At 46.6% G+C, this 26,311-nt stretch overlaps 1 protein-coding gene and 1 long non-coding RNA gene across 2 annotated transcripts; both read left to right on the top strand.

Annotated features, from left to right (window-relative positions):
• Positions 1-3,055: 3,055 nt before the first annotated feature.
• On the top strand, positions 3,056-12,667 carry LOC142774516 (uncharacterized). Its single transcript, XR_012886426.1, has 5 exons — positions 3,056-10,075; positions 10,664-10,723; positions 10,787-10,891; positions 10,947-11,060; positions 11,381-12,667. It is a non-coding gene; the product is annotated as an uncharacterized LOC142774516 (long non-coding RNA).
• A 490-nt stretch (positions 12,668-13,157) lies between these two features.
• On the top strand, positions 13,158-26,070 carry LOC119180736 (guanine nucleotide-binding protein G(q) subunit alpha). The gene has a single exon (XM_075874859.1). It carries the CDS (start codon positions 13,327-13,329, stop codon positions 14,416-14,418), a length of 1,092 nt encoding a protein of 363 aa, XP_075730974.1. The 5' UTR covers positions 13,158-13,326; the 3' UTR covers positions 14,419-26,070.
• Positions 26,071-26,311: the final 241 nt, after the last annotated feature.

The raw sequence follows: 26,311 nt of genomic DNA, 5'->3' as shown, positions 1-26,311 counted from the left end.
CTCATGCAGAAGACCGCATTGTCGATTGTCAGACCAGGAACCATGACCCCTTTCCATATTCCTCTCACAACATCATACCTATAGTAACTCCACAGTGCCCTATTTTTCATGACTGCTGCATTCCTGTTACCTTTAGTCGTCACGTATATTTCGTGTTTCCTTAGGTACTCGGTCCCAATGCTTATCCATACGCACAGATATTTGTATTTATCTATTATCTCTAGCGTGACCTCCTGTATTCTAAGCTCACTACCGTCATTATCATTAAAAATCATGACTGCTGACTTTTTCCTACTGAATCTGAAATATAATCTACTCCCTCATTACCGCAGATGTCCATCAATCTCTGCAAATCTTCCTTGTTGTGTATGTCCACACTGTTTTATTATCCTCAGTGATTACTTTTTCAATTTCTTTAGTAGCAATTGCTATTTCCCTTTCTGAATGAAAATTTTCTTGTAGAGTTCTGGAGCCACCTTCATCTATGTGCATTCCCCTTAGCTTATCGTGCATCATATGTGACATCAGTGCATAATCTATCGTCGACTGCAGCCTTCCTACCTCCCACGTTATTTGCCCTTCACACTTCTCGGTAGTGTTGCTACTGATCAAATCAAACCTTTCACACATATCCATGATCATTTTCCGTGTCGGGTCAGTATACCCATCTATATCTTCAATGTGTGCATTCAATCTCCTAGTATAATTATCTCGCACTCTCCTCCTAACTCCTGAATGTCCTTTGATATACACTCTACCATTGCATGATTTTCCTCTCTGGCCATTGCTCCCGTCCACAAGTACACAGAACCAAGGAGTGTCATTTGCCCTGCCACTTTCCCTTTTAGCCATAAATGTTCCTTGCACTCCTGCTTGACCCTTTGCCAGCATGTACTTTTATGAATGAATGCCCCAACACCACCCCCTTTTCTGCTGCCTTCTGTTCTATTACAGTATTCCCACGCGTAGTCCGCATTGTTTGGAGGTTGTTCCATGTCCCTGAGGTGTTTCTACAAAACTGTATACCATCGGCTTCTGCTCCCTTCGCTGTTCTTCTATCTCTTCCCACTTCAGCCTCTTCCTACCACCCTGCATGTTGATATACCCTATGTCTGAATTGGCTTGGCGCTCGTGGCTACGTCTATTTCTGCCCCGGACTCTATTTATCTTAGATACTGATGCCACTTTGGAAACGTATGTGTCCATACCACCTATCAAGGAGTCACCCTGGTTCTTTTCCTCGTTACTAGCTATCCTGCACACCGAAGGGCCCGCTTGACCCTCAAAAAAGCTACTGCACGTCCCGCAAGTCGCCAACCCACCTGATGACCTTGCCGCCTATCGAAGTGAATTCTGTCTCTTTGAAAACCACCCCACCTATGCACCTCTTTGGTTATTTCCACCACCTGAAAGCCTTTCTCTCGACTCATCCGCCATATCTCTTGGTTTGCGTTGACAACCGCTCTTTGCAGGTTGCTATCACGCACTGGTACCTCCGGTATCGTGCATATCGCTACCTGTGCCTGAGGAGAAGTGGCGCGCATGTCATCGACGCCTTTTGCCAGTGTAGTTGCTAGTCCTGCTGTATCTTCATCCAAGACATTGTTTACACCGCCTGAAATTATGACGAGGTTTCGTCTATCAGCTGCAGCTGTAGTTTTGATTTTTGCGCTCGCTTTCCTCATGACTGCTTCCAGCTTGCGTCCTGGGAACGCCCCTACTGCAACCCTCTTGTAATCTCTTACCCTCTCTTTGATGGCTTCTGTGCATCGATTTAAATTCGAGTCCCCGGCGATTATCACATGCTGTGACTTTTCAGCTGGAGCGTCCTGCACCTGGGGGTTACTCGCACCTGTGACGCCGGCTACTTTGTCCCCTCCCAGCCCCACCACTACTTCGCTGAAGCTGGTCCTTGCAACAAATGAACCGGCTGAACCTGTTTTTTTCCAAACTTGCTTGCTCTTTCTTCTCCGCAATTCCGAATGAAAGAGGAAGGACAGGGAGGTTAGCCAAAACTACAGCTGAAGTCCTCGGCGGACTTCAGCTTTTCAACCATAGCCCTCGTTTTCCCTTGCTCTGTCGCCAACGCAGTCTCGAGCTCAGTGATTCTCATCAGCAGGTCACTCTGGGTAACCATCATTTTTTTTTTTCATCGACGTCACGTTGCCTACACTTCGCGTCAGCCTCTTCTCCTTCCGCTTCTACACTTGGTTTCACGTTCAAACCAGCCCCGCCGCGGTGGTCTAGTGGCTAAGGTACTCGGCTACTGACCCGCAGGTAATGGGTTCGAATCCCGGCTGCGGCGGCTGCATTTCCGATGGAGGCCGAAATGTTGTAGGCCCGTGTCCTCAAATTGGTGCACGTTAAAGAACCCCAGGTGGTCGAAATTTCCGGAGCCCTCCACTACGGCGTCTCTCATAACCATATGGTGGTTTTGGGAAGTTAAACCCCACATTTATTTATTTATTTATTTATTTCACAATACTGTAGGCCAATGTGCTGGTCCAAGCAGGAGTGGATACATCAAAACGTAATTGAAGAAAACAACGGACAACAATACAAAAGAAACAAAAGTTTAAGAAAGAAGGTGACGCTCAAGGTCACCAAGAAACTTATTAGAATGAAAGATGTCACACGGCAGACAATTCCAGTCATCAACAGTTCTAGGAAAAAAACAATATTTAAAAGCATTTGATCGGGCAAAAATTGGGGTTAGAGCATGTTCATGACCATGACGAGTACGTCGTACTGAGAGCGGTTTAACACAGTCAGGGAGATCAATTTTTACAGTACCACACAAACAATTGTAAAAAAAGGAAAGACGACTGAACTTTCTCCGAGCTTCTAAAGTAGAAATGTCGTTTAATTTCATTAAGGTGGTCGGGGAATCACACCTACGATATTTGCCAAAAATAAACCTTACAGCCTTTCTGTTAATACGTTCCAGATTCATAATATCTTTCTTGGTATGCGGATCCCAGATAATAGAAGCATACTCAAGCTTAGAACGAACACAGGCATTATAGGCTAGAATTTTAGTACGTGAGGGTGCAGATGCTAGTTTTCTTTTTAGAAACCATAGCTTACGTAATGCAGAAGTGGTAATGTCAGTTATGTGGGTCGACCAAGTTAATTTGCTTGAGAGTGTGACGCCCAAGTACTTATATTTGTCTACATTATTTATGTTAGTGCGTCTTAGAGAATAGTGGAATTGACTAGGGCTTAGCTTCCTGGTGATGCGCAGAAGCACAGTTTTGTTAGTGTTTAACTGCATGCCCCCGTTCTGACACCAGTTATCGATAGCGATAAGTGCATCTTGTAAAGCCACATGATCACACGGTGAGGAAATTTGCTTAATAATGACGCAATCATCCGCGAACAAACGCACAGACACATTTTCAGGAATAAGAGAAGCTAAATCATTAACATAATTTAAAAACAAAAGTGGCCCTAGCATACTTCCCTGTGGGACTCCAGAGGACACACGAAGAACAGTCGATGAAGAATTACCAATCACTACATACTGACGTCTATCTTGAAGATAAGCCTGAATCCACAGAACAATTTTTGTAGGTAGTTCAATACGCTGTAATTTGTGTAACAATTTCCCGTGTGGCACTTTATCAAAGGCTTTACAAAGATCTAAAAACAGTACATCAGTTTGCCCAGAAACATCAAGCACACGTGAAAATTCATGGACAGTTGTAACTAACTGGGTAAGAGTAGATAACCCCCTTCTGAAGCCATGCTGATGCTTTGATAGTACATTGTGTTCACTGAGAAATTCATAGACGTAATTAGCAATAACGTGCTCAAGAAGCTTGCAACAACTGCTTGTAATAGAAATGGGGCGGTAATTCTCAAATGATAAGGGGTCACCTTTTTTATGAATTGGTTTCACACGTGCTATACCCCAATCAGCCGGTATTTTCCCCGTAGCAATTGAAAGATTAAAAAGTCCAGTTAGGAACTCCAATAAGTATTCAGCGTACCGGTTAAAAAAAGCATTAGGAATGCCGTCAGGCCCCGGAGGTTTTTTGGGATCAAGTTGTAATAGCATGTGCAAAACGCCTTCTTGCGTCACTAATAGGTCATTGTCTGCGTCAACGAATGGACAAGTTCATAATCCTCGGTTTGAGAAAAAACGCTCTGGAAGTATGCACTAAAATGTTCAGCAATAGTAGGAGCGTCCGTTATTATTACACCATTAACCTTCATTTTACTACTCCCTGTCTTAGACTCGCTTAAATACCTCCAAAATTTTTGAGGGCTATTCTGAAGAAATTCAGTCAGCATATTACTATAAAAAGTGTTTCTTGCTTGCGCCAAGCTTGTTTGTAGTTTGTCTTTCAGTACTTTAAGCTGGGGTGTTATTGGCACATGCTTCTTGTGAAGCCTTTTAATTTTACGCTTCATGTGGATTATTTCTCGGCTAATCCAAGGGTTTGCACGATGCTTATAAGTTTTTCGACACGGTACAAAATTTTCAACACAATGACGTATGGTTCTAACAAACGATTGCCAAGAGGTCTCAACATTGTGTAACAAGGATCCGATATGCGTTTCAAGGTAGTCAATTATAGCTACATCATTCGCCCTAGTAAATTCCTTTATAAGTGTGGCAGGCTGGGTATTTTTAGCATGATGTAAAGCCTTATTCCAAGTAAAAAAAATCAGTTTATGATCAGAAATGCCCGGTTGGATTGCAACATAGCCATCAGAAAATATCTCACTTAGAAAGAGTAAATCCAAAATCGACCCGCCTCGAGTACAGACATCCACGGCTTGCTTGAGGTTGAGCAAAAACATGATGTCAAGAATCGAGTCACCCGAAGGAGAGCAGCCATAGCTTAAATTATCCCAAACAATAGATGGCAAGTTAAAATCATCTGTTAGAAAGACGTGTTTGCCACATAAACCTAGAAGTCGATCATATAATTTCATCAAAAACATATCATCTGCATTGGGTGTACGGTAAAGAGCACAAAGAAAGAAGGTAACATGGTCAAGCGATATTTTCAAATATATGCTTTCATGATCAGCAATTTGATCGGCGAGACAGGCGTCAACGGAATCTTTTACAATAACCTCCACGCCCCCACCACGAGAGCCTCTATCTTGCCTAAAAACTTGATATCCAGGCGGCACAATTTCGTTGTCACTTATCAGACCATGTAGCCAGGTTTCAGTAATGGCGCAAATATATGGGTCATATAAAAGAAGAAGATTTTCAAGCTTATCGATTTTGTTAGCTAGGCTCCTAGCATTAAAAGATATCAAGCGAAGCTGGAACGTTGGGAATTGCTATGCCTTAGCGGGGTGCTTTTTAACCTTTGACAGCCATTGACGGGAATTTGAAGAGTCGTTCCAACTGAAAAGGTCGGTACCAACACGGAGCCTATCTTCAACAAGAAATACATCTTTACCGGAATCTTTATCTGTCTTAGCTGATTGCCAAAGCAATTCACATTCCCGACGCATTTCCGCACAGTAGTCGTTTTCAATACTAATCTTGGAGCCCTTAAGTTTTGAAACGTTTTTCCAGATAGCCTGTTTTTCCCTGTAGTCTTGGAAATATAGAATTATCGGCCTGTTATCTTTATTGCGTCCAAGCCTGTGAATACGAGCGACAGAAGAGCAATTCACACCTAACTTATTCCCAAACAATTCATCAATAACCTTACGTCGCAGATCGGATTCAGTTTCATCCTGCGATTCAGCAATACCAAAAACTATCAAATTCGATCTATCAATCAAATCATATATCAATCAAATCACGTTCAATCAAATCTATCAGTCCAATCACTGACATATCAATCAAATCACGTTCAAACCAACTCCACATCCTGAACACTTCACAGTCTTTTTAAACATGTGTTTCCGACACCGATTGTCCCTATGACTTGTCTCACTCGATAATTACAAAGCTCGGGCCCTGCCCTACGAAAAAGAGAAAGTCTAAGCTCTACTACAAAAATTTGCGTGTTCAATGTACGTGCACCTCCCCGACGGGGTGGCAAAAGAAAAAGAAAAAAAAATCAAACACACACACAAGCACAAACTAATAAATACTCGGTGACTGACCCCCGAAAAAGCCGTATAATAAAATAAGTGCTACAGGGATTTTAACTGCTGCCCTCTAATTATAAAGACAAGCTCAAAACAGGAGAGAGACGCGGCAGCGCCGTCTGAGAATTTTCGTGCAAACGGCCTCCCCGGGAGGACCGCCCTCGTCCCACTATTCATGTCTAGTTCACTATACCCCTGCCTAAGCCACTGTCTTATTATAGTGTACTATAATATGGGGTAGTGTGTTCAGGCACCCTCTCTCGCCTTGCATCGCGTGAAGCGGTGCATGTGGACAAAAAACCGGTTCTCAAGGCGGCGCTGCCGTAGCATGGGCTGGCAGGATTGTCAGCTCCGCGCCGCTCTGCCTTCTCGGGTGCTGTCCATTGACCTGTTGCTTGTGTTCGCGCCCACTTAATGAAAGTTTTTCTGGCAATGTTTTAGCTGGCCACATGACAGTGAGGCAATGTCGAGTCATCGGCGGCAACGACACTGCTTTGCACCTACGTGCGAAACAGGGCATACCATTGGATAAAAAGTGAGCAGCCGTCGCTTTTCGCTGCACCCAAAGACGAAGCACTGAAGAACATTTGGGAACAGAATTTACATTAAAAGGAAGGGACCTTGAACGAAAGCTGCTCTGTGTGTGAGCTACACTTCGAGCCTTCATGTGTTCTTGGAGACTACGTGCGTGTTATAAACGGCGAAGAAGTTCGCGTACCATATAGGAGACCAAAGCTAACGCCGGACGTTGTGCCAATGTTACTGCCTAATGCTCCAAGCTACTTATCAAAGAAAGCGCCGCATCCAAGACCTCCGAAGAATCGGAAGAACTCGGCGGTCGAATCCACTATCTCCAAGAAAACTGCAGCATCCTGTGTTCACGGTGAGGCCACTGATTCAGGTTCATCGATGGACCTTTCTGCCGACTACGAATTCGAGATGGCGAACACTACAGGGACTGCAGCTTCGCTGGAACGCTTACTCAACCTTTGTTTACCTTGAATTTATATGAGCTCGATTTCACCACATCTCGTGTCAAAGAGAGCGGTAATGTACGTGCTGTCACGACCTCATTTTTTCGTGAAGGGTATAAATCAGTCTGGATAGGCAAAATAAAAAAAAAAAAAACTGCACGCGAAAGTCAGTCGGTGTTCATAAAAGTGCCCCCGTGATTAAGTGATCGTGAACTGATAATTCACGAACTGGCGTCGAATTTGATTGGTGTTACTGCTCACTGCAGTATGCGCGCTCGTAAATAAAGGGTTTCTTATTACAGTCTGACAGTGGTGCCAAGTGATGTTTTCTTTTGACTGTACAGTGCAATATCCCGGCCACAGCCGCATTATTTCGGTGGGTGCGTAATCGTTTAAAGACCCAAGATTGTCAAAATTATTCCCAAGTCTTCAGCTATGGCGTGCCTCTCCATCAAATGGCGGTTTTGTCACCTTAGCAACATAATTGAAATCGCATGGTGCAACTATCGACAAGAACGCCGCGCGCGTAACGAAAGAAATCGAAGCTGTTGCAGTGTGCTGACTACGACTCGATATAGCAGTAGTATAACAATAAAGTATAACAATAAACTTTCGCGTTTATTGATGCTCCTTCGATACCTCAATCTTCCTAATATTTTATTCGTTCACCAACCGAGCTTTAAAAACTGCAGGCAGTTTCCCCAGGGATTACTGCTTCGCCGTCATTTGTTAATACCTGCATTTAAACCGTGTGTTGGGGCTTTGAGATTTTGTTTTGAATGCAGTACAAAGAAACCCATTAGAAAGCTTTTCGCGGACGTGTCAGCAATTACGTATGCAAGCACATATCACGGGATCGAATCCCGGCCGCGGCGGCTGCATTTTCGGTGAAGGTGCAAATACTGAGGTGCGTGTACCTAGATTTAGGTGCACGTTAAAGCACCCCAGGTGGTGGAATTTCGGGAGCACTTCTCTATACGGCATCTCTCATAATCGTATAGTGGTTTTCGGACGTTAAACCCCTGTTATTACTAATATCAAAGCACAGAAGTGCATAAAAAAACAAAGCGTACAGTGACAGTCCATGCTAAGGTGGCGCTATCTCGCGGCTGTCAATACCAAATCCGTCAGCCATGGCTCCTTTCTTTTATTATTAATGCTTCGTAATGTGTCACCGTTAAGCACGGCATTATCTTGAGCGTCACGTGTGAGCGAGCTGCTCAGTCACAAGAAGTGCGAATACAAATTAAGGGACCTTAAAGCTTCGCCTTCAGGAGTTGAACGCGATAGCGACATCATGTTCCTAGTGTGTACATAGAGAAAGAAGAAGACAAGAGAGGACACTCCGCGAAACCTGGCCTCAGAAATGCGTCACGATTACGTAACCAACTAATGCTCTCATCAAACGTCAGAGGGCGCAAGCGCAAAAAAGACAGTTATAATCAATGCAATAGAATTGTTTTCACAAAATAATAATTATACGCCCAAATTAGGTATGTTCTTTATACATAAAAACAATTTATTCAACACACCTTACGTGATTATTTTTCTTCAGTCGTACTGTCATAAACACCATCTACCCAGCAACAAGCCCATGCATGACTGACAGCGAGAAGCTTTCGTCGCTTTCGTCAACGTCGGCTGCGTCGGTGTTTTCAAGCGTGAGATAACAGGTGAGGCACGTTTTCAAGCGAAGCTTGTTGAATGACATGTTGCTAGGCTTGTTGGGTCATTTTTTTCAGAAAACGGTTACACCTGCGCGAATAAGACACCATGCAACAAACATAGAAAGATGCACACACGCACACACGTTGCGCTTCGTGTGTGCGAGTTGGTTTCTTACGTGGCGTCTCATTCACGCAGTTGTAACCTTTTTCTGAAGCTTGTAAGGACTGGGAGGTTCGCTAAAAAGAAAGTTTGTGGCTCTATGCGGCGGCTAGACGGGAACATTGTGCAACGTATGCAGTATAGCAAAGGCGGTACGGCGTCAAGCCGAGGCGACGCGTGCTGCGTCTGCCACGGACGCGAGCGTGTGTAGGCTGAGCATAGCTGGACAGCTAGGTCATAGGCTCGGTGGCTCAGTGCAAAATATTGAGAAGCGTTCGCTGGGCCTCGCATGCTTCACGACACGTTTCCCGAAGGCTCGCAACACGAATAATTCTTGGTGTGCCGGAGGCAAATCTGGACTAGCCAAGTGGCCATCATCTTCGTTTCTTCGCTAGCCTTGTGCCACTAGTGCAAGCTGCCCACAAATTTTTTTGACGTTTCCAATATAATTTTACCGCACAAATTTCAACTACGATTTTTCTTCCCAATGTACTGTGCTGATACTGCGTACGCACGAAGGTGTTCTAAAGTTCCCAGGCCGCGATACCATTGCATTACAAGGGATAGCGGCCTGTAAACTTCTGAAGATCTTTGTACGTGGTCTTGACGTCTATCTTTGTAAGTCAGTTTTATGGGTCAGAGATGTATCACTGGTTTTGTATTGTGCATCGATTAGCTAATCATTCAAAGGGGTTTGTTGGTACACTTATGACGTGCACATATCTTTTTCGTAATTTGACAGCGAAGCATCCACTTACTAACATTTTTAGACCGCGCTGATGCCATGCCGTCCGGCGGTCCAAGCTACGGCAGCTGCTGCTGTGTATCGTGGTGCTTCAACAATGGCAGAACCTACAAAAAGCCTGGGACAAGTTTCTTCCGCATACCACGGGACGGCAGGTGTGTTAAAGCTTTTGTATGGTTTGCACGTCTTTAGGCTTACTGTTCGTACTTGCTCAGTGAGGGTAACAATAAAAAATCACTATTCAAGCACTTCCCCTTTCAGCTGGTAGTTCATTGCCAATGCAGGATGAAAGCATGGATGCAGTATGCTGGACGCGTTGATCTCCTTAGTAAGCCCACCAGCCTATTGTATGCAACGTACAGGGTTTGTAGCGACCATTTTACTGCTCAAAGTTTCATGGACCCTGGGCACACAAGGCTTACAAGAATGTCTGTTCCCAGTGTGCAACCAGCTGCACCATGTAAGTGATTGACTGAAACTCAAATATGTGTAATAGCAGCCACTTGTATTGAATCAGTGGCGACAGTTAACCGCGAAGATTTTTGTAGCCGGTGTAGAAACCTCACTATAGAAGTAACACTTGGAAAGTCTTAAATTTTGTGAACTATGGGCTATTACCTTCCTAACAGCAGCCTTACATTTCTGTCGTTTTTTGATGCTCTTGACCAGCGCAACTTGTTTTGAAAGACTTTCAAGGGCTATTTCACGTTATCTTCAAGCCTGAGTGCACATGTACATATACTTTTCATCGGTGAAAGCTGGCACTGTTGATAATTCCCAAAATCACAAATTACTTGTTTCCTAGTTGGTGCCTTCTCTTTTCCTCCACGTTCGACCAATTTGCGCATTTGAAAGAGCTGTTTAAGTTTCCCCATGCTACAAGCTTTGTAACTTGTACCAACTGCACATATATGCACGTTCTCCGAGCGTCGCTTCAAATAGTGACTGTGACATGACTGCAGAAGCTGCACTGCAAGGTGCAGATGAGCTTCAGTTTGTATTATTTTAAGCCTCTTACTGACACATTGTCGTAATTTCATTTCTTCAGGACCTGCGGTAGAGGCTTCAAAAAGCGGCTCCCACACATTGAGGTGCCCCGATGAACAGGGTGCGTTCAGTGTCGCGATTTCTTTTTTTTTACCCAAATTGACTGTTGACCAAACCTCTGCAGGTGGCAGCTCTCTTGTAGCTGGTGAAAGAATTTCTGCTGACTTCGTCTTGCCGGAGAAAACCTTAACCAGTCGTTCAGCTGTCACAAAAGGAACTTGTGTGACCGGTAAGTTGTATGTTCACTTCAACACCAGAGTGGATTGATATTAAGACTTCCGCAGGTCGCTCGCAAGATTGTTCCGACAGCACTGTCCGAGGCACTGAACAAGCTTCACAAGACCCTCCAGAAGATGTCTCCGCCAACAGCTTCACGCATGAGTGCCCTAGAGAAAATGGTGGCTATGCTTTTATTGCAGCTGTTTTAATTGTGCTATTTTATGTTTAGGACATTCTGAGGAAACTATCCTCAAAAGGACACTACGTGCGCACTTACAAAATGCAAGTGCACACGTAGTTACAAAATGTAAGGGTGGTCTCTCAGTGATTTTCATTTTTTTGTGCATTGTCAACATTGTGAATGGTTTGTTTTTAGGTAGTGGAATCAAAAACTTTGCACCACAGAAAGTTGTGCCCCTTGGGTCTGAAAGAGCGAGGAAAGTGCTCGTATGGGATTAGTTGTTCTTCGCTTTTACATCCATTTTTTTGTTTATTGCAGTGCGTTCCTGTGTGCCAGTGACAATGTCTCCATCAATGAAGTACAACCAAACTATTAAACATCTGCAAGCCAAAGTAGCAGCACAGCGGAAAACTATCAAAAGACTGCAGAGACAGCCTCACCAAACTAACCACTCATTCGTTGCATACATTGTTTTGGTTACCCGCTATGAGGAGTAGGGACACTGTGTATTCGCTCGAAGTGATTTGCATAACCTTAAAAAGAATGTTGGGTATCCTGTCTGTATTTTTGTAGCAAATGCGGGCGAACTGTACACTTTACTGTGGGTCGCTTGGTCACTGTGTATGCTTTATCTCTCCAGCTCAAGTAATATATCGATAACAAAACCGCTTGTTGAAATGTCTTCGAGCGGGTAAGGAACACAGTTTGAAGTGGGCACAGTTCACGTTATCACGCTTTTTGTATTTTAGCTTCTCATCAACCTCCTCATCTCGCCCATCAAAATTTTCAAAAGAATACCCAAACTTGTAGCGTTTGATGGGGCTGCGGACGCTGCCATTTTATTTTTATATAGCTTGTAAGTGATAACGTACGATGTAGAGCCTTTGTGAAAAATAATGAGCCAAAGTGGTTTCTTTCTGCTATTTATTAGCCCTGTAATACCGCTCTCGTAACACCAATTAAGGTCCACAATTCTGGATAAGTGATGACTACAATCTATTTTAGCTCGCAAGCATCACAGCAACACCCAGACGCAAATCACTTGGGATCTTAAGTTTTTGATGATAAGAAGAGCCACAAGACCTGCCAGTGTTGTAGCATAAAGTTTGTCTTTCACTTAGTGAGCAAGCTGCAAAGCCCTACCTTTCTGAGGACAAGCAGGCATCAAGTCTGCTTTTTTTCATTTTGGACTAGCTGTTCTTAAGCACAGCCAGCACACTGCACCTTTGCCTTTCTGCTATATTGTGTCGTGTGGTTTCTGTGCACTCTTTTTTTCTATGCATTATTTTGGTTAACCCCAGGCGTGATTCGCGACTTCATTGCTGTGTATATGTCACTTCTTCCTTCTTCTTCAGCATTGTGCGCTGTGTTTTTGCCATAGATCCTTACTTACCCGCTGGCCCGGTGAGTCATACTTCACCAGCTTCTCGGCTTCTGCCAACTCTAGCGATGTGTGTGTTGTCTGTGTTCTCTCTGTATTTGTTACAATATTTGTTACAATTTATTTGTAAGGCGAGATGCATTTGTTGTCTACCTTTGTCATATTGTGCTTTTTATATTCTCAGACTCTACCTTGCTTTTGAATAAAACATTGCGGATCCTCTGTCTCTTTGACTGATATATACATTGATCACTTGTTCCAAAAGAACAAGTGAACAAAAGAACAAGAACAAGCGCGAGGAATAAAATCTTAGTGAATTATCACTACCTGCATCTCTCTTTATTATAACTTATTCAAAATAAAAATAAAAAAAATAAAAATAAAAATTCAAAATTTGCGCCAGTGAAACCGAAACAGAAAGTGCTCGCGACTTGCTCTCACCAACCACCAGGTGTGCTAGGGTCGATTGGGCCGCTGGGGTCTGCGGGAGTCTTCACCTTTTTTTATTTCTCTATGACTATAGTTTTATCTCAGTGGCCTCGGATACCTGTGTTTCCAATTTTATAACTACCTTGTTACTTTTAAGAGTTTAGTGACTCCATCTTCCACACTCTATGTGGAGCACAGAGTCTGCAAAGCAGGTTTGGCGCCATCTAAGGGCGAGAAAGTAAGTAGATTTGTGGTATTTTCTGATGCGAGCGCGAATTGCAAACGCGACGGCATGGCCGCAGATGGCGAGAAAGCGCGAGCTGTAGCTTATAGTTGAGACGCTCTGTGATAGTATGGTTTCGCTAGTGGTGGCACCATATATGTGCTCTGTGGTGGCATTTTAAAAAAAGGGACTGCGGCGGGGATATTTTGGGGAAACGATTTGATCGTAGACATGGCTCCTCCGGTGTCGTGCTGTCTCAGCGATGAGGCTAAGCTCCAGCGTCGGGTCAACGAACAGATCGAGCGGCAGCTGAGCCGCGAGCGTTTCGAAGCTGGACGCGAATCTAAGTTCCTGCTTCTGGGACCCGAAGAGGCTGGGAAGACGACCTTCCTCAAGCAGATCCGCCTCATCCAGGACGGCGACGCGCGGGAGGATCGCGCCGAGCACGTGCGTAGCGTTTACCAGTCCCTCCTAGGAGCCATGCAGCGTATCGTGCGTGCCATGGACGCGCTGGGCATCGCGTACAGCGACCCGTCGAACGCCGAGAGCGCCATGATGCTGGCTAGTGTGCGCTGCGAGACGCTCGAGCCTCCGCTCACGGAGCCCGTGTCGGAGGCGCTCCGGCGCCTCTGGGAGGACGCCGGTGTGCGCGAGTGCTACTCTCGGCGCGCAGAGTACGGCGGCCTGCCCCCGTTTCTCCCAGACGTGCAACGTGTGACGCGGCCTGGTTACGTGCCGTCCCGCGAGGACTACCTACGCGTGCGCACACCGTCGCGCGGCGTGCTCGAATACGCGTTCGAACTGGACGACCATCCCGTTCGGCTTGTGGACGTTGGAGAACAACGCTCGGAGCCCAAGAAGTGGATCCACTGTTTCGAAGACGTGAGCGCGGTAATATTCGTCGCTCCCTTGTCCGACTACGACGACCTGGACAAGATGAACCGCGCGCGTGCTCTCTTCAGCACCATCGCCTCCAGCCCGTGGTTCGCCGAGTCGCACCTGCTGCTGCTGCTCAACAAAAAGGACTTGCTGGAGCAGAAGATCAGACGCTCGCCTCTGGGCGCCTACTTCTCGTCGTATCGCGGACCACCGGGTGACGCCAAGGCGGCGCGCGAGTTTCTGCGTCGCTCGTTCGCGGAGCTCAAGCCCGAACGTCCCGTCTACTACTTCTTCACGTGCGCCCTCGACACGGATGACGTGAAGTACGTGCTGCCGACGCTGCGGGAGATCGCCTGCCTTCGCTCCTGCCCCACCAGGGGCCGACAGCCGTCGGACGCGTCGACGGCCAGCAATGCGGCAGCCACCTTCCAGCTGCCCGCCTGACAGGAGGAGCCCTTCGATTCGATACTGCCCGCCGCTGATGTGCTCTCAGAGGGGAGGCGGTAGGGGTGATCGCCCCCTCCCTTCCTCTTGAGTGCTTGCCGTCCACCTGCTATCACCAATTAGGACAAATGAGTGGGATCCCTTCGAGCACGCGTTAACAGTATTTATGGTATAATAGAGTACTAGTACTTGTACTAGTAAAAACAAAAAAGTAATGACCACGCCCCCTTCTCCGGCGTTACTTTAGGCACCCCCCCCCCCCCGCCCACACACATACAATCACGGCCGGTCTAGAGCCACGCGCTCGCTCCCTTCCTTTACGGCCTGCGCACGGGGGAGGGGGGGGAGGGGGTTGTTGCTACCTATGGCCGCAATTTCGTGGGGGCGCTCCGAGCCAACCCGCTCTAAGGTCCCTATATATATAAAGGTAGCGACAACTACACGCGCGCCCTCTGGAGGGGTCCAAGGAGCAGCACTAGCAGACGACGCTCCGCTCGCTCGTGTGCATTTGGCGGACGGCTGAAGCCGCTCTCAGTGCGCGTTTGAACCGGTTAATTATTGCCCTTTGTGGCGTAAGCTGCCCAGGAAACTTCAAGCAGTAGGGACAACGACTAACGATCCCAGGGCACATGAAGCTTTGCAATAAAACGTTCGTACTTTCGAAGCATCTCATTATATTGAACGGTGTTTCACAGCGGTAGTCATACGGCACTTTTTTACGGTCGTTTGCACGATCTGAAATTCAGCTTACATTGAAGTAGAGGCGATATTTGGGTCAACTGAAAGTTCTTGTTTTATAGTTCAAAAATATCGGGGGTTGTGAGCTTACCGAAACTTTCGGAAACATCATTGCGCACTGATTGCTTCTAATGGTGCGCAGCGAGTTACGTGCGCTCGTATCGCGTTTTTCAGTGCTCGGCAGTATTCCCGCGGTCTTTTAACGCTAACCGAATAATTTGTATACACAATACTCTAATAGCTTTATTTCGTATAAAGGATTTCGCTGCATCTGACAATTATCAGTAACCAGATTCAGTGGCGTAGCCAGGGGGTGGCACAGCAGGCCCATTTTCCCCTCTCCCCCCCTCCATTTTTTTCGATAGCATACAGAGCACAAAATGACAGTCGCAAGTGAGTCTCATCTTTAAAGCCTTTATCACAGTCTTTTTGCTCCATTTGATTCCCCTCATGGTAGGTTTGTGTAGGCACTTTACTTGGTCTTCATTCAGATACTTCTTCAACCCAGCAACAAGTCGATTGCTGGCAGCAACTGCTTGACGTCTTTGCTTCTGTGCAAGCTTGAGCGTACGCTTGGTAGCTTGAAGTTGGACTTCCAGCTGCTTGATCCGGTTCAGCAATGCTGCATGTGTAGCTGGTACTGGAGATAAAAAATATGTCACATGTACCTGTACATATAACAAATGTGTGCAACTGAAGTAGCAAAACAACACTGACAACACTGAACACGAAATTCTTGCGCTCGATTTTGTGGAGCCATATTTTCCGTCTGCTGATGTTATGATCACCGCGAGGAATAGAAAAGAACTTCTTTCCATCCGTCGTACGGTTGCGGCAACTGTAGACACAGCAGCCCGGCATGCTAGCGTGTCATGCTGCAAACGTTGAATAAAAACACGTAATTCCCGCGTCCACTCAAGGGAAAGGTAAACAAGCACTTCTACGTTGCAAAAACAATGCATCAGAGGCGCAAGAAATGTTTTTCACTTACCGAAACGTCCAATTCCACGCTCGGAAACGCAAACAACCACGCAATCCGCATGCACAGCGAACGACTGCTGGACCCTTAGGGCGAAGCGCGAAGGAGGAAAGGTCACGTCTCGCTAACCGGCCAATCGCGCGGTGAGGCGGCTGGATCAAGACCTTTCGCTACTTTTCGTAGATAGAGGGACTTTAACCCGCTCCCGGCCGTTGCGGAGGTTTAGCGCACACAGGGAGCGCTTGGCTTCCGACTTACCGTGGCGCTTTCTCAAGTTACTCTACATGGTATTCATGATACCAATGCGATATAAACATGGTAGCAAGTATATATGATGACTCTGGTCAATTCTGCTCTTCAGATGTGGTGGCGCAGGCCGCTCATACGACTGCTTCTGTTGCTCGGCAGAGCATCGACGCGGTTATAACAAAGCCTTTTCTTTAGTTTCCTTTAACTTCGAGGATAAGTAAGAGGATGAATATTGCACTTGGTTGAGCAAACGGTCTGGTTATGGTTTTGAAAATGTTTATTTCAAATGCACTTGCCAGCTGTCGCTGTACTTGAAAATAGCAAAATTGCACATTTTTTGTTGAAGGCATCCTAAATCGGGGTTTAATATTGGAATAAATACTTTAAAAAGGTGAACTTCACTGCATAATGGGGAAGGCCACACCGGAGACGAAGAGTAAACATAAAAAAACAGAATCCGTTCAATGAGAAACAGAATGTTCTCCTTGGTACTGCTACAATATGTGCATAGAGAACTGAAAAAAAAAAAAAAGCACTGCTGGTAAAACACAGTAGTGACAATCACAGTTTAAAGTAGTCACATCTGTCACAGCCTGAAATGCTTCTGCGAGGGCTTGTCAATGAAACCAGAAGGCCTGTCATTCTGATCTGTTAACCTTTTTGTATAGTTTACTAAAAGAATCTGGAGAAACTTTTCAGAAATAATATGAGCCAGCACTCTGGCGTGACTCTTGTCCACACTTTCCGGACAGTCCAGATGTGGCGAATCTTCAAGGTATGGCTCAACAGTCAATTGCAGAGTCTTGAGGATCTTCATTTGAGGAAGATATTTGACTGGTTTCTCGAAGAACGTCACAATTGTGTCCAGCATTGATAGTAAATCCGGTTTCGGGTAGTGTAGATCATAGGCTTCTTGCTGACGGAGAAGTTGGTACAAAGGACTGTTAGTTTTATTTGTCGTCACTAGCACGGCGCAAGCTTCGCTATTGACATCACTGATGAGCGTGGCAATGTAACCACCTACATACACCAAGCCTAAATAGGCGACTGATGTTGGTGGTCTGCGAGGAGGTTCTAGCAGAGCTTCAAGTTTCTCAATAACATCTTCCCGAATAGACACCGCCGCTCCTTCAATGTTTTCGTCGCAAATTCCCGTGGCTTTTGAGGAGAAAGAGGAGGAAGAAACTTTATTCAGAAAAAAAAAAAATTGAAATGCAGGCAGTTTGGTCGGGCCCTCAGTCCAGGGCTCCGCTGGCACGAGCGGCTCGCTGGACCTGGTCAAGCAAAGCTATTTGGCTCTGCTTGTCCTCATCCGCAAGCCATGCCTCCCACTGCCTGTGAAACATGTGTGGTTGCTTCGTGATGTGTGGGCTGTCGATGTGTGTGGGCCTCTGGGTGCACTCCCATGTTATGTGGCTGAGTGTTGGTACTTGTGAACACCACGGACAGGTGTCTTTATATCTTGCGGGATATATTCTACTTAGATGGTACAAATTGGGAAAGCTATTGGTTTGTATGCGTCTCCAATCCCTGCTTTGCTGGCTATCCAAGTCCTTATGTGGAAGCCCATATTCCTTTCGTTGCTTCCTTTGTTGGAGGAGGATGTCACGCGAATTGGAAAGAGGTTCAACGTCGTGGCCTGCCGTCGCTCGGTTGGTGATGCCTCGAGCTATACGGTCTGCCACGACGTTCCCCTCCAAACCTTCGTGAGCAGGACACCATATAATGTGATGGTCTCCTGTTATGGGTTTATTTAAAATTTTATACGCTATTTTAGGTAGCGTTCCTCGGAGAAACATTCGGCATGCCGCCTGTGAATCGGAGAGCACAACCACTGATTCTCCCCTGATTTCTGCGTTGGATATGGCTATGGCTATTGCTGCCGCCTCTGCCACTCGTGTGAAACAAGTTTTAACCGACGCCATTGTGGTGTGATTTTGTGCTACAATTGCCACTACATGTGACCCTCTGCTCGCTTTACTTACGTCTGTAAAGACGGCTTCTGAGCTATTCTGAAATGCTTTGCGTAAGGAGTCTGCTCTCGCTTTCCTCCTTCCTGCGTGATACGTCGGATGCATATTTCTGGGAATAGGCGCCACAGTTAAATGTGTGCGTTTTTCCGCATCTATTAGCACCGTTTCCTCGTCACAATATAACGGTCGCAATGTATATCCCATCTTTTCCAGAATTCTTCTCCCATGATAGCTTGAATTGAGCCTTTCCTTTTGAGATAAAAGCACCGCATTCGCATACTCCTCAAAGGTATTGCATATGCCCAATTTCTCTACCCTCTCGGTTTTGGCATTTTCCGGAATCCCCAATGCTGCTTTGAATGCTTTTCTTATTATTGTGTTTATTTGCTTTGTCTCCTGGTTTGTCATTGTCTGGTACGGTAGCGCGTACGTAACTCGGCTGATCACAAATGCATGAACGAGTCCAATGGTTTCTTTCTCCTCTAGTCCCATTTCGCTATTTGCTATCCGCCTGATCATCCGGGCCACATTCGCCGTGGTTCCCCATAGCCTTTGTAGTGTGTGTGACGTTCCCGAATTTTCTTGTATCCACATGCCAAGCACGTGTATTATTACATCTGCCTCCCTGATTTGTCTCCCATCCAGCAGTACTGCTACCGGTATTAAGTCCTTTTTCTTTGCGTATCTTGCCCTAATTCTAACCATTTCAGTTTTTTCCGGCGAGCATTGCATTCCTGCAGCTGTCACGAAAGCTTGTCTTTTATCTACTGCCTCCTGGAGGGCGTTTTCTTTGTCCGCATAAGAGCCACCCTTTGTCCATAAGGTGACATCGTCTGTGTAAAGAGCTGCTCCTAGACCTTTTATATTTTCCAGCTCACATGCTAGCTTTCTCAGGCCGATATTAAATAGTATCGGGGATAGCATGGCTCCCTGGGGGGTGCCTCTATTTGGGTAGTCGAAGGTTTCAGATGTAACCGAGCCTAAAGAAATGGTAGCTTTCCTGCTTGTCAGAAATGACCGGACATACTCATATATTCGTTGGCCGCAGTTAATCGATTCGAGGCCTTTCATTATCACCTTGTGTGATATTGTATCGAATGCTTTCTTGATATCTAGTGCTAGTACGAATTCGTCGCTTGAACCTCTGTTTGGGTTCATGACGTCATTTTGCAACAGCAGGAAAACATCCTGGGCCGATACATGTGGTCGGAAACCGAACATATTCACCGGTAGCAGACCCTCTCTCTCTACATAGTCTGTCAATCTAGTCAATATTGTTTTTTCAAAAAGCTTACCCAAGCATGAGGTAAGGGAGATTGGTCGGAGGTTCTTAATATCTCTTGGTTTCCCTGGTTTTGGTATTAACATGATGTTTGAGTCCTTCCATTCTACTGGAAGGTTTCCTCCATCTACCCATACCTTTTCATTAAAGAAATCCGTGATTCGTCGAAGGGCCGCATCACTCAAATTTCTAAGCATAGAGTTTGTTATTTTGTCTCGTCCTGGGGCGGTATTCTTTTTGAAAGACTGGGCCGCCGCATAAACCTCTTCAAATGTTATGGGAGCGTCTAACTCTGGTTGTTCTTTTCCTGCATATTTGCCATGTACCACTTCACATGCGTCTTGTCCGACATATAATTTCTTGACTTCGTAGATAAGTGCGTCATCGTTACCTTTAAATTCATTCTCCAGAATTCTTAAAGCCCTGTTCGTCATTGTTTTTGTTGCCCCTGGATCGATCATACTCCTCAGGATGTGCCAGGTCTTTTTGGTTCCTAACGTCCCTCTAAGTGAGTTACTAAATTGCCTCCAGTTACTGTTATTTAGTTTACGTGCGTAGTCATTGACTTCCTGTGACAACTGAGCTATCCTTATCTTCAATTTGCGATTAAGCTTTTGCTTCCGCCATCGCTTTGTGAGGCTTCTCCGCGCGTCCCACAAATGTAGCAGGTGCTTGTCGACTGCTGGGATTTCCACGCTTGTTTCTATTTCCTTTGTCACTTTCCTGTGTGCCTCCTTTATCTGTGTCACCCAGTTACCTAGATCTATTATTTCCCCTTGGTCTCCTACGTTCTCCCTAAATTTGTTCCAATCAGATATTGTCGCTTTCCCCATTCTTCTTGTCGTGGCGGCATTAATACTTATTCCGAGAATGTAGTGGTCGCTTCCCAAGTTTTCTCCGAGGTGCGCCCATGAGACGTTTCCTTCAGAATTTGTAAACGTTAAGTCCGGTGACGTGTCTTTTGTTAAGCTATTCCCGACCCGTGTCGGTAGGTCTGGTTGTGTAAGTTCGCAGACATCATACCGTTCAACAAGGTCTACAAGGAGTTTGCCCTTAGGGCTGTCCTGCTTATATCCCCAATTTCTGTGTGGCACATTAAAATCCCCCATGATAACTAACCTGTCTTTCTCTTTCAATAAACCCATCGCATGTGCTATAATGTTCTCAAAGTCGGCTCGTCTCTCCTTAGGTGGGCTATATATATTGACCCCCACTGTTTTTGGTCCTCCACGTTTTTTGGGCCACACTGTTATTATCTGGTGTTGCACTGCCTCATTGCTCACGTAGCTGACACTCAATGCGATATCTTTTTTGGTAAATGTCGCCACTTGTGGGTACTTTGGGTTAACATGTCTTATGTACCCTCTCAGATTTATCTGAAATTTGCCTACTTCCTGAAGGCAGATTATATCAGGAGGGATTGGAGATGCTCCAATGAATTGTTTGAAATTTTCAAGTTTTGTTCTCAATGAGCAGCAGTTCCACTGCCATATTTCCGTTTGCTCGGTCTTTTTATTGTTACGGCGTCTAGCCATGATTGGTATTCTCGGAATCTGTTATTCCACTTTCTTTAGGTTGTCTGGTGGGGGCACCCGGGCTCTGACAAGATCTCTTGCGAGGATTCTGCGCCTGACTCAAGTCGCTTATGGTGCGTTCCATCTGGCCTAGTTTGGCAAAAACAAGTTGAATTTGTTGAACTAGGAACGCTATCGGCGGTGTTTGTGGTGGTTGCGTTTCCACGGGCTGCGCAACGGGCTGCGAGACAACAGGTGTGCTCGCCGGGCTTTGTGTGTTGCTCGACTGGTTTAGTAGTGACTCCAGGCGCGCCATTCGAGACTTAACCTCCTGTAGTTGTGTTCCAAGTTGTCTGTTTTCAGCTACTACCCGCTTGTATTCTGGGTGTTCTGTGATCGTTGGTGTAACGGGTTTATGTTTGGTAGTGGAAGATACGGCTTGCGCATAGCTTACCGCGTCCGCCTGTGGGTTGCTATGTGCAGGACACGCCCCCGGTGGCTTGCTTCTCGGAAGGGCTTGCGCGTTCGGATTGTCCTGGGAGATTGCTCTCGGCGTCGAAGTCGACTTTGGATGCCGCTGTCCTGGTTTTCCTGTCTCCACGGCACGGTTTTTCGACGACTTGCGGGTTCTGGAACGGCTCTTTCGGGTCCCGCCTCGTCCGTACTCCCATTCTGATTCCTCTTCCTCCGACTGAAACCAGCGAGGGGCTGGCTTGTGTGGTTTTTTGGGTGGTTTCGCTGCTTGCTTGCGAATAGGCTTGAGGCGTTTCAGACAACTGCGGTCTCCAGTGATATGGTTTCCCGTGCAAATTGCGCATGTCGGAGTGCAATTATGGTTTACTTCGGGGTTGCGCATTCCACAGGTATGGCACACGGGTGAGTCTGGCTGCGGACACACGTCGGTGCGGTGGCCAACCGTTCCACACGCTCGGCAGAATTGGACGGTGTTACGAAAAGGAATACACTCCTTCTCACCTCCTCTGTAGTAAACATATCTTGGTAGAATGTCCCCGAAGAAAGTCAAGACGGCACTCTGAGAGTCTCCCAACATCCGAGCGTCGACCAGCGTCACGCTCTGGGTGCGAAAACGGATGCTCGCTTTGATGGTCTCAGACGGGGTGTGCGGCTCTATACCGTGAATAACACTTTTTTTGGTTCCTTCACCTGCCGTAACGTAGACGTTGACCGGGTGTGGTCTTCCGTTGATATTCAAAGACGTGACGCCTCTCATCGCCATCGCGACGGTCGTGTCTGGAGTCGACGCTAGCGCAATGTTGGACCCCGGTCGGATGCGGAGAATAAACTGATCCCACCTGACTTTTCCTTGGCAAGCCTCCACTATAGCGTCGGAGATCGCTTGGGTGGTCACATTCTTCAGAGGCAGTCCCTGGTGAGGTCGGAAGACTACTTTCAGATCGTCCTTGGGTAGTGCTGGGGGCCTCCGTCTTGTAGGTCGACCCCGGCGCTTTGGCTGGTTGTCCGTCGTAGGTCTGCTGCCTGCGGAGAAGTCCCCTCCTTGTTGAAATTTCCGCTCCTTCGCCTGTTTCTTCTTCTCTCTGAGCGATTGGGATATTTGCCATCCCTCCTCTGTGTGGTCGGTCTCCGTTGGGGCGGAAAAATCTGCGTCGGCGTGCGTGGACGCCGCGTTGCAGTTCCCAGGCAGCGCTGCTTCATCCCGGTGTTGCGCGGCAACGTCCATGACTTCTTCACCCAAACCTGGTTCGGATTGTCGTACGGACGCTGTTTGCGACTCCCCAGTCGAGTCCATAGCCGTCAGCAACCGCGGCAACGCCGTGGTTGTCGTCTTCGGGCGAGCGTCTCCCGGCGTCGTCGCCGCCGCTCCTCTACTGGACGCTAGAGGTAGCGAAGGCTCCACATGGGCGAACGAAGAAGTGGCCGTAAAAACAAGAAAAATGGTCCGATTTCAGTGAAACTGGAGTCCACCGATACCGGAGCATCTCCCCTACACGCCTGTGGCAATTTCTGGACGATTCAAGGGTTGAACCATACAGAAAAGACAAGAACATACGGAGCTCGATGTGCACGCGTCTGCACTCATCGGCATACCAGCAGCGTCCTCCCGTGGCTTTTGAAGGTGGCACCTTTTCCTTGACAATGTGGGTCAAAGCCACTGTGACGGCTCTTGCGTCTAGCATGTCATTGCCCTCGCACGTTGCCCTCAGTTTTCCAAATAATGCCTCCATAGGATCACTGTTAAATTTCTTCGTGAGCACATAGTTTGCTCCTTTTCTCAGAAAAAATCGTACTGTCTCCACTGTGGACTTTGTGGTGAAAAGCTGGGCAGTCTACGTCTCGTCTGTAAAGTTTTCAACACCAGCGGCGACAGAAAAATCTTGAATGCGCTTAATGTAGCCTGAAAATTCACTTTCCAGCCACAGCAATCGGCTGTCGTCCTGCTTTGAGATGGGAAGTTTGCAGTCATTTCCACTGTACTTAGTGTTGTGAATGTCAAACCATCTCTTTATGGCTTTCATGAAGTTCATTCTGGATGCTGCATTCTTGAATAGGACAAGAGAGGAGTCGCCCTGCAAGTTTCGCAGATGTTCCAGTGCGCCAATGACTTGGAGCGAGAATACTTGCACTACATGCATTACATTCATCTTTTCCAAGTTAGATGGGTATAAGTGCTTTTTAGTGAGGTTCCTCGCCAGTTTCACAGACATTGCCTCCCCCCTTCGACGCCTGTGTCAGCACCCTTTTTCCCTCTCTTCAGTGCATGCAGCTTAGAAAGGGGGACTACTGTGAGCACAAATTTTAAGAATATTTATGCTGTAATGGGGTTCTTGTGATGACAGTGTGAATGTCACAAAAATCACCCCCCCCCCCCCCCACCACCTCCTTCTCCAGTTTTACTTCTAGTGATCCCTGCTCTAAAATGAGCCTCTAGATCCGCCCTTGATTCTTTCTACCTGTGGCTTATCTGGAAGGGGGTTTTATCGCGAGGTAATACTGGAACGCCGGTGCAGGTACGTGCAGATGACCGCATGTCTTTAGGGTTACGGTTTGTGGGTGGGATGGGAATTGGTCAGGAACATTTTTGGGGGCGTTTTTCAGGTTTTCTCATTTGAAGGGGTAGTATTGGGAATGTTTGTATAAATCCCTGCAGTTGTGAGACACCTGAACTGAAACGAAACCAGGCCGAAGGATACCTGATCTAGGTATACTATGCGGTAGAAAACATGGGGGGGGGGGGAGGAAAAAAGACAAGGACAGGCGCAGACTATCAACTGAAGGTTTATTCATCCGCATTGCATTTATATATGACAACGAGGGAAAAAGAAGAAAGGAAGGAAGGAAAGTAGCATTTGAACAAATGTCAAACTTCATATATCCGATGCACGAGGCAGAATAACTAATTCATCACACACATGCACAATTTGCCAGATAATGAAGCTCCTTATCTACGAGGGCAACTGATGGTCTGCCCAAGCAGTGGTTAGGTTCCTCAGCCATTCTCTCTGCTTCAATAATCATGTGAGTGGGATCGTCTATGTGCCTGTACAATACAACTGTGCTTTCAAACAGCGCATGACAACCACACCTGCTGACATGCTGAGCCAAGAAGCCTTAATTGCCATTGCAAACATTGCGTGTGTGTTCGTGCAGGCACTCATTGAGGCACCGTCCAGTCTGCCCCATGTAGCACGCACAACATGATAGCGGAACCCTGTATACTACTTTTGTGACACATCGGACAAACTGGGATTTGTGCCTGACATTGCTGGAACGTTTAGGCTTAATGTTTGCACATGTCAGTTTGGCGAGCTGGCAAGGTTTGGAAAGTTTTTCATCGCACCGGATGAAAAAGGCTGGGCAACGCATAGGTGTGCAGGTTGTTTTTTTTTTTACACCTCACAAACGTCTTCGGAGCTTTCAAGGGGTGATGCACATGAATTGGCTCGATTCACCAGTGCTTATCGTCATCGGAACGTGAGTCGTTGCTTTACATTTCTGGTACGCTGCTAGCCTCACAGGCCACGCTGCTGCATGAAGACCAGAAACGATATGCAGTAATAGCATATCTACGCATGGTCGTCGGCAGGGGGTTGCAAAAGGGGCACTTTCCCACAACCCAAACTACGCCAGTGCTCAATTGCTAGACGATGCTAGACGGCTTTACACTTCCCAAGATGAAATCCTACTGACGACTACATGTTTTAGGCGTCTTTTCCAGTTTACTCACAGGGTTCCATTCAAACATGGCGTGCCCGCAGACGCCGTATCCATTCGGCTCTCTCGAGGTCGCGTGCTCTCCGGTTTCGTACCCTGCCCGAACGAGGGCCCCACAACGGGATCTTTATGTCACTCGAGAATTTGTGATGTCATGACTTTCCGCATCACTCGTGTCCGACGCAGCAGGATGGTCATCGCCGCACGTCGAATTTTTACGTTAGATCTAAGGGTTGCGCCCTGAAAAGATAAGCCTGCCTTAGTAAAGCGATGCTGCACTACTCTTTCCTTACTGAGCATGCTCCAAAGCGCCCCGACTTTTTTTTTTTGCGGGTACAACAGAGGGAGTCGGTAGGAGAGCGCAGATATCAAGCACCCTCCTCCTCCTCCCCAACACGAAGTCCTGCCAACACTCTTGAGTAAAGCGACCACTCGTCACTTGAAATATATGTAAGGAGCACATTTTGATAAGCACCAACACAGCATCACCACCCTCTACTAGCGTGCGCAAGGTTCCCTTCGGAACCACCGTGTGTGGGGGGCTGGCTTTTCGCCTACCCGTACACTCGGACACAATACCTTGTTGTTCATTCTGTGTCGTGATTTATTTGACCTACGTGCACTGTCTGTTGCTGTCGTACTAAGGGGACCTCGTTAAGCTGCTCATTGCAGTTGCTTTTTTGTGACGGCTAAGACAAATAAATATTGAATTGAATTTAGACAGGTCATGCATTGGTGTGTGCAGAGTTTGTAAGCCAAGTTTCACAACAGCGCCTACTCCCGCCTCACTCACACACACACATTCGATGGTTCCGAAAAAATCGTCTTTCTTTATCGACTGTTGATGCAAAGGTGAAACAGTGCTTCTCACACGTGCGTGTTTCTTATATGCCCTCGTGTGTCAGTGATTTACATATAAAGGACTGAAAATGTCACACCGACAAGCCTGAAAGAATTCTGCGATGAT

This window comes from Rhipicephalus microplus, chromosome 10, assembly GCF_043290135.1.
Source record: "Rhipicephalus microplus isolate Deutch F79 chromosome 10, USDA_Rmic, whole genome shotgun sequence".
Taxonomy (NCBI): domain Eukaryota; kingdom Metazoa; phylum Arthropoda; class Arachnida; order Ixodida; family Ixodidae; genus Rhipicephalus; species Rhipicephalus microplus.
Note: the sequence above shows the minus strand (reverse complement) of the source record. Positions and strands in the feature narration are given on the sequence as shown.

Coding starts and splice junctions, on each gene's coding strand:
- LOC119180736 (XM_075874859.1), top strand. CDS start 13,327: ATGGCTCCTCCGGTGTCGTGCTGTCTCAGCGATGAGGCTAAGCTCCAG.